General features: G+C 40.3%; 2 protein-coding genes across 2 annotated transcripts in view; both read right to left on the bottom strand.

The window, feature by feature from the left end:
• Positions 1-571: 571 nt before the first annotated feature.
• On the bottom strand, positions 572-919 carry LOC119421164 (transmembrane protein 100). The gene has a single exon (XM_037688552.1). It carries the CDS (start codon positions 917-919, stop codon positions 572-574), a length of 348 nt encoding a protein of 115 aa, XP_037544480.1.
• A 6,487-nt stretch (positions 920-7,406) lies between these two features.
• Positions 7,407-8,695, bottom strand: part of LOC119421163 — a 77,512-nt gene continuing 76,223 nt past the window's right edge. Inside the window, exons 8-10 of the mRNA XM_037688551.1 lie at positions 8,523-8,615; positions 7,700-7,893; positions 7,407-7,552 (exon numbers count right to left, since the gene is read on the bottom strand). Coding sequence (XP_037544479.1) covers positions 7,409-7,552; positions 7,700-7,893; positions 8,523-8,615 — 431 coding nt within the window. The 3' untranslated portion in view covers positions 7,407-7,408. The remainder of the gene's footprint in view (positions 7,553-7,699; positions 7,894-8,522; positions 8,616-8,695) is intronic.

Here is an 8,695-nt window from a genome sequence, read left to right as displayed (position 1 = left end):
CTGTGTCACAGGATGAGTGAATGACGCTGGTCGCTGACACCGGGCGCGCTGCTCTTTGGGCTGGGTGTCAGGTTGCGGACCTTGGCCCATGTCTGGTCCTTATGGAGAGTCACCTGCCCTGATAAGAGGAATGCTGTGACTGACGTGGCTAATGACGGCAGCACTGACTCCAGCAGCAGCTCTGCATAGCGTGTTAGGTGTCAGCGGGAGCTTTTCGTGTAGAACTCTGAGGGCCTTTTTGTGCATGTAAATATACATGCAGCGTACACAACATATTTGTTTATGTGTCCTCGGTGGTTGTTTTGACATGGGACACCTGCTGCCTGACGATAAACGATTGCGATCCACTGTTCCTGCATGATGCGAAAACTGGTCCAGACTAAATAGCTTCATTATTTTGTTCCTTCACTCTTTTTAATTCCCTAACCCAAGCTGACACTGAAAAACTCAACCAAACTCTATATTAGAGGGGATGTGGCGATAGGTGGAGGTGAAGTAGCCGGACTTTTGAGTGCGCTTGAACACTGAACACGTCCTTCTTTTAATATTCTTGTAAATTTTCCTTCGGGGTTCACAGGGGACACTGCTCAGATGTCAGCGACTCGCCCTCCTTCTTTTTTCTTCTTCTCTTCTTCTTGTGGAGAGTCCAGCAGGCAGTCGCCATCAACAGCAGCACAATGCCCATGACAAGTAACACCACAGATACAACTTTAGTCTGTGGCAGGTCATTGTAAGTGTAGGTCACCCCTGTTCCTGCAACTCCGATTACCAAAGAAATGATTCCAAACGGAAAGATACAGCGATACCAGGACTTCTCCATGCCTCCAGTGGCTTGGGACAAACGCTCCAAGGAGGAGAGTACTTCAGGAACTTTGGCACCACTAGCTTCAAAGGACTGATTTTCCTGCCCAGAGTTCATCTGGGGTTGTGGTTGGCAAGTAAAATGGCCCGTTGTGCAGCCCATCCTTAAATGTGCAGGCTAGCAGAGCCCAGCTGGATCAGCTGCGTTGCTTTTGGGGATCCTAGTTGTAGTCAGCTCTGGCCTGTGAAAAGAAAAGGAGATAAAGGCAGAAAGGTCCGTGTGAAACTGAGGAAATTCTTCAAGGTAATATGGCTGGAACAGGAAGGCCTCAAAGTCAAGGCTGAAATCCACTCACAGTGTCCCCTTCTCGTCTTCCCTCTCTGCAGTGCCTCTCCACACGGGCTGCTGACTCTTCGGCAGCACATTGTTCACTCTGCACACTGTAGTGCCAGGGAATATATATATAACTCACAGAGGGAATGGGAGGAGCAAGACATGAAAAACTGGGTTGTCCACGCATCATGATTGGTTCTGTTCGGATGACATCAGACGCTAAAGAAACGAGAATAGGGGTTGAGGAAGCGCAGAAAGGGGGAGGGGAGAGAGGTCTTTACTGCTCCTTTTTTCCTTCATTCCCCATCACTGCATCTTAATTCAAGTTTGTTTTTTTTGTCTGTTTTTCTAGAGGAAATGAAATCCTCCCCACGGGAACTAAAAAGCCTGCCTGCGTGTAGAAATTATAACGGAGGGAAATTTATGCTTTTCTCTGTTTATTACTTGAAACTGGATTCATTACATCCATGCTGCCATCATTTTCAAATGGAGAAAAAGCAACCTCCCACACAATTTATGACAGTCATGTAAACACCTGAGAAACAGTTTGTAGCAAAACATCAGATACACAGATACACAGCACTGTTGCAGTCGGAGTGTAAATGCACGGGTGCTCACTCGAGATGGAAAACAGAGGCAGCCCCCTGTCATTTCCCACCCACGCACGCTACAAATGTCAGTTCTTTCTGAATGAACAACAACAGGGTGGTAGTTCGTCTCTCTGGTTGCTTTTTCACGACAATAACGTCCACAAAAACAGCTTCATTTTCCTAGATTGACAATCGTTTCTTTACACCATAAAAACTGAGTTAGAAAAGGACTAATGTGGGTACAGATCTGAAAATCTGTATTTATCTGCTGGCAATATTGTCGCCCGCCACCGATGATGATAATGTTTTATATATGTTTCTGTGTCTGATCGTTTACCAAAATATGTCAAAAACCAGTTGATGAATATTAATCAGACTTTTTGAATAGATACCTACAACTAAACTTGTAAAGTCAACTTTAGAAAAATGTCCACCACAGCTAAGCTAGGCCTGTCGTGATAAACAATAAATCAATTAATCGCATAATAAATTTTTGTTTATCGGCGTTATAGTTTCTTCGTGTCTCTCCCTTTCTACTGAAGACACTGGATGACCAAAGGCTCAACTCCAGTGCTTCATTGACCCCTCCCTTTCTCTTTCAAATCTGTTTTAACCATTTAAAATCACGTCTTTGGATCGTTAAAAGCAGCTAAGCTGAGAAGCTAAGCTACGAGCTAAGCTAACAGGCCGACCTCGGGAAAAAAAACCTCCGTCTTGTTGAAGCTCCAAAATTCACGGTTGAAACCCGTGCCTTCGTGTAAAAAGTTGTTTTTTCCTGCAAAAAGAAGCTGAGAACTTGTTTATTGATTTTTTAATTAAAAGCTTTGTGTAACAAATGCTATGCTAAAGAGCTCCAACTACACCAAGCGTCCACCATTTTGAGAATTAAAAAAAAGGAAAGAGGGACAGCCCATGTCACGTCAAGGGGCCTCCCTCCCATTGTTCTTAAAGAGACACGCTGCTCGCTCCCTCACTATCCATCCTTCGGTTCAAACAGCCTTATATGGCCATCCAGTGGTCAAAAAAGGTACTACACTCAAAACAAATTAACCATCATTTCTTCTTAAATTTGACAATTACTAATTATTGTCAAATTTCAAACAATATCATTTATTGCAATAATTTCTCAGACAATTAATCGCCCAGCAAAATTTATCGTGACAGGCCTAAGCAATATCAGCCAATACAAATACTTCAATATCACACACGCTTGCATATTGGTTTTATCAAAAAGGACATAATTCAATCGTATTTCAGCATAAAATTATCTTAGGTTAAAACTGACATGACAGGTGATGGGCAATAAGCATTCCTTCAAGAACTGCTAGGCCTTTAACTTCTCCCATTTTTTTTTGTTTCATGAAAAAAAAGGAAGCAAAAACAAGTTTAACATTTGTTGTGAGTATTTTCATAAAAAGCACAAGTCCAAAAAGTCAACTCAAACTATTGTTCATTACAGCTAGGATACCAACTATGTAGAAATCGGTAGTCTCCCCCCGCCTCCACACACACGCATTGCAACATAGCTATTTAATTATAATTCTTTAAATATTTCCTTTAGTATTTATAAAATATCAGCATGACTTCAGCTTGGTGACACATCTGCACCCCATATTTAAATCAAAGCATTTTTCTTCAGAACTGTTAAAGCATGCATGGCACACATTAGGAAATTCAAATACCCTTTAAAAATGAAAGGCATGATTCTGTCGGCACAGGAAACCTGTTGTCAAGATACTGGAAGGGAAAAACGCTGGATTAGACTGGCCGATCGGTGGGAGCAACTAAACAGCGACTTAACAAGCAGCAGCCCAGCTGAAGACATGAGCCAAAGACAAATAAAAGAGAGAGAAGCAGGAATGTGTTTGTGACGTGCAGGGTTTAGAGAAGAAAGGCGATGTTCAAAAGCTGCAGGCTTTCTGAGGAAGAGAAGTGGATTCTTTTAAACACGGTTTGGTTTCTGTGGATTCAAACTTGGACTCACTTGTTGAGGTGCACTTGGATATAGAAAAAATAGAAGGTTTTAAAAAAGCAGAGGATAAATGATTAGATACTTTCATTCGTTTGTGAGTGAGAATGTGTGACAGAAAGAAATATTTTCCATAAAAAGAAAAAAGGCGTGAGAAGAAAGCAACAAAGCCATGAGACGTGGTTAACCTGGGCAGGGCCAGGCCACTGGTGGGAGTAGGAAAGCTCTGCTGGTGAGAGTCAAAGCCAGGCAGCAGCTGATGTGTGCGGTTCACAGGAAAGATGAGTTGCGTAGGCACCACTCCCACTGGGACCTGTGTGTAGTGTTGACAAGATCTGTAAGATGCTTCCCTGCCTCCTCCTTAACTCCATTTTCACACACAGATCTAACGGAGAGACAGCTGCACGGAGCTGTAGTCACATCCAGATGATGTGGCTGCAGTCCATAGTGGGACATTTTCTGCAGCTGTTCCAGAGCTCAGCTGCATTAATGTGTCTTTGTTATGTACATAGCAGGCTATCCAAGACTGAAATAGTCCTCTCCCTTATAAAATCTTATTTTTGTCCCTCTCTTCAGGGAAACTTGCCATCTCAAGCTTGTGGCGTGCAGAGAGCCAGGTCCCAGAGCACGTCGTCTGTGACTCAGCCGGCTCTGGGTGTGCATGTCCCTATGTCTGTGTGTGCAATGAGGGTTGGTGCAGCAGAGCTCAAACACCCACGTCCTGCTGTGTGAACCCAGCGCCACCTGTTGTCTGGTCTGCCAAAGCCCCTGCCGTCCACACGTCATCTGTGGGCCCCCCTGTGTCTCACATACGCCCTCACATCACATTTGGAGCAGAAGAAACCACAGATATCAAATCAAAGGCACAGTATTGGGTCCATATGTCCTTCACATGTACTGTATGTTTCTGTGCATTACACAAAACCATATGGGGGAAACACTGAGGGTATGGATAGAGCTCCTGCTTTATATTGTTTTGACACTGAAACAGACTGAAAGAGTAAAAGAGATGCAGGCTTTAAAGACTCATCAAACTGGAACTAAAGGAAAATGACCCTGCGGTCATTATAAATTCATTATGTTTTCAGTGAAATGAATAAATCAAGATGTTCATTGTTCACTCGAATCTACTGCTCAAGAGGTCAACAAGCATTCAGCTCACCACCTACTATAAACTACTCTTGGTATTAGAGCAGATCTGTTTTTCGTTTGAATGTAAAGTTAGGTCAGGGATTTGAATGTGTCATACCTGTGGAAATGCAGATTCATTATTCACACTAGTGTTTCTTGTTTTTATTTATTTGGTAGGTTTTTGTAGCCTATTTCTACACACTTTGGGCTATTTTAGCCATTTGTGTACATTCAGCTCAATCATGAAACGAGCCGTATGACTTTTGGTTTTAGTAACATCTATACTTTTCAAAACATTGAACTTCAGTTACAAATCATCAAAGTTCTTGCTCAATGATCCAGGTTAAAAAAAAAAATCCATTAAAGTTAAAAGTCAGGTCCACTGGATGGTTTCTTTTTGTTGTACTTTGATGTTTTGAACCACTTTGTTCATGGCTGCCTGAGACGAGTCAGTGGGGGAGAGGGTGGACTCCAGAAACCATCTTAGCACCATCAAACTGGTTAACCCACTATGTGTAGGTGCTATTTATAAGACTGAGTTTGTTGTGGCTCCTCAGACTGATGAAGTCTCAGATGAAGGATGAAACGTTTCAACAAAAAGAAACCGTCCAGAGGACCTGACTTCACTTTGTTGGGTTCATTTACAAATATTTTCCCCACAGAAAAACACTGTGATCTCCTGAATTCCCTCAAAAACATATTCGCTTTAAAATCTGCTTCTGCATACTTAGTTTTTAGCTAACATTTCCCTACTTTTAACATCAGCTACCATTTTGCCACTTTTATCCATTAGTTTGCTCTTACTACTTTGTTTTAATTAAGATTCTGCTACTTGAGCTTGCCTTTGTCATTTTTGGCTTTTACCTAATGTTTAGCTACGTTTAACTGTTAGTAAGCATTTTGTTTCTTTTAGCTTAACAACTTAATCTAGGTTCAAAAAAAGTTCAGGACAAAAAACTGGACTTTATTTGTAACAGAAGATGTTTAATTTCTCATCCGAGGAGCTTTGAAGCTCCTCGGATGAGAAATGAAACGTCTTCTGTTACAAATAAAGAAAGTCCAGTTGTTTTTTTGTCCTGAACATTTTTTAATTTACCATTTCCTGGATGATTGAGAATCTTCATCAGCGTAACTTACTCTAGGCAAATAGGTTTAGCTTTAACAAGTTTTCCTAAAAGCTTTTAGCTTTAACAACACAGTTTCAGCATCTACAGGAAATTTCCACAAAGTCATTTAGCACTCAACATTCACACTGAATTTTCTCCAAAAATGCAACTTCACTACTGGTAGTTTACATTCTGACACAACAGTAACGCCTAAACAAACGTAACTATTTGGTGAATCCAGGCCACTTCATGCAGACTGCCACTTTCTGGCACAATTGAAAACATTTTTTTATTATCTGCAGTAATAACTGTGATGTGACATAGTTGAGGAAAAAACAATTTAAAAAAAGTGCACATACTTTATTTACAGAAGCAAAAACATTAAGTGGGATGAGAATTCTTCCTAAAATAAGACGTTTCAATCAGGTCTCTCTTGTGACTGAGTCCCCGAGGCTCAATGGGATTAACCTGTATAAATAAAGGTTGAATGAATTTCCACTCTTAAATCTAGACACTCTAAGGTAGAGGTGTCGAACTCAGTTACCAAAAGGAGCCAAAATTTATAAACTTTGTCCGAGCCATGGGTCACTTTCACTTTCAGCCGATACATTATCTCGAGTCAGATACCTGATATCTTTTCTTGGTTGCAGGTTCATGAACAAGAGTTCGATCTGTCTCACTTGACATTCTGCTACTCTTTCCACATCAGAATCAATAATGACAGAATCATCCAGCCTTCTTTCTGGCTTCAAAGTTTGCCAGCTGGCAATAGAAGCCTATACTAAATTATGTATTTATCATTTTTTTAAGAAAAAAAATGAGAAAAGAGACAATATTTTACATTTAAATTATCATCTTGGTGTACCAGATTTGGCCCGCGGCTCTTGAGTTTAACATATGTGCTCTAAGGATTGACAGCCTTTTATATTTGTTAAAATTACACAAATCAAATATATATATATATATATATATATATATATATATATATATACACATATATATATATATATATCTATATATATATATATATATACACATACATATATATATATATATATATATATATATGAGTATATTGTGTGTATATATAAAACTATTTTTTATATTAAATTATCACACACAACAGTCAAGAAAAGCTGAAAGTCGTGAAATGACAGCACATAAAAAGCATTTTTATCAGCTACCTTTGTGATTTGACTGAAAGTTAGAGCCTCTTCAAGTGTGCATGACCGTCCTTTTATTAGCTCTTACACATCCTTAATATATGAGATCATTTGAAGAAGGAGGATGTTGCATATATTACTTTAAACAGATCAGATGCAACACAGACAAAAATGTGCATTTTCTGTTTGCAGGGACAGTTCAACATGCTTATGTGTACTCATTATGTCACAACAATGAGAAATTTTTCATATTTGCATACCTGTTGCTAAGCTAACAAATTGTTAACTCTCAGAGTAACATGCTTGGTGGGTAATCAGGCTGAGTCCAGGACTATAGCAGGGAAACGCTCCCCTCCTTCACCAAGCAGGGAGTACATGTCTCTTAGTACACTGGGACTGGGACATGTGGGTCCAGATACTATGGATGAAAACTGAGAAGAGAGTGTGTCCAACAGAACCTGACAAACAACAGAAAAGACAGTGAGAAAACTATTCTGAACTTTTTTTTTATTACTACTTGGAAAAAAAAATGGATGAGCAATTATTTAATGACGCTAGGAATCTGAAAAACTCTTTTCTCGTGTTCTTCAAAACGCAGCGCCCACCTGCTCAAGCTGAATCTCTTGCTGCAGCTGTGCCACCCTCATCCGCAGCCTCTCCAACTCTTGTAGCTCATCTTCTGTTCTGTAGGATATAGTCAGGGGCAGGGGTGACACCATCCCATCTCCCAACACACAATTTGCTCCAGTGGGGCAAAGACAACCTCCCTCGGGCCTCCATCGATCCCATGCTTTCCACTCTGGTGGAAAATAAGTTATTTTTAGAGCGTCAGCAACTGTACCCTAAGACATATTTCTACTCTGCTGCCTCAGCTTTAAATAACTGGGTCTTTGCCTCGAGAGATGGCTTTAAAATCCCACTGTCATGAGGGGGGATGCTGGGTGTCTGATGAGGACAAGGAAAGTACTGATCTGGTACCAAGGTTTCACTGTGGCTCTGTTTTCATTTTCCACATGCCAACGTGGACAGGCTGCATTAGCTCATTAGCAAAGCACACTCATCGCAATCATTTTTCAAATGATGGTAAGATGCAATAATAAAAACGTCTCTTGGAACTTATAAAATGGCTCTAAAAATTTGGAGGCAAAATTGGCTGAATATAAAACTCCCGGTAAATGTGGCATTTGGGCTTGAATTTACAAAATAAAGAAAATCTGCTTCCCCAAAGGTGATCAGATCATTTAAGAGGTTCAAATGGAAGATCTGTGGCCACTTACTGTAACCGTATCTCTGGAGATAATAAAAGTTAAGAGCATACTTTAGATTCTGACTCATTGATACCTATGAGTGATATCACACGAAGTACGGTCAAAAATATGACTCAGTACTTCCTACATCTTATATGTCATGTTCAGATAAGATTCTTACCTTTTTTCACTTGGTCTGCAAAGATCTGGAGCTCTGCTGCTGTTTGCTGCAACCTTTCAAGTGTCGGACAGGAATCAGAGTAGATCTTATCACCTGTAGAGGTACATGATTGAAAGAAAACAAGTTTTAATGGTCAAATTACTGTAAAAACACAAAATGCATATATGTGCATA

This window comes from Nematolebias whitei, chromosome 15, assembly GCF_014905685.2.
Source record: "Nematolebias whitei isolate Nwh7 chromosome 15, NemWhi1, whole genome shotgun sequence".
In the NCBI taxonomy this organism is placed as follows: domain Eukaryota; kingdom Metazoa; phylum Chordata; class Actinopteri; order Cyprinodontiformes; family Rivulidae; genus Nematolebias; species Nematolebias whitei.
This window is presented reverse-complemented; position numbering and strand designations above follow the sequence as displayed.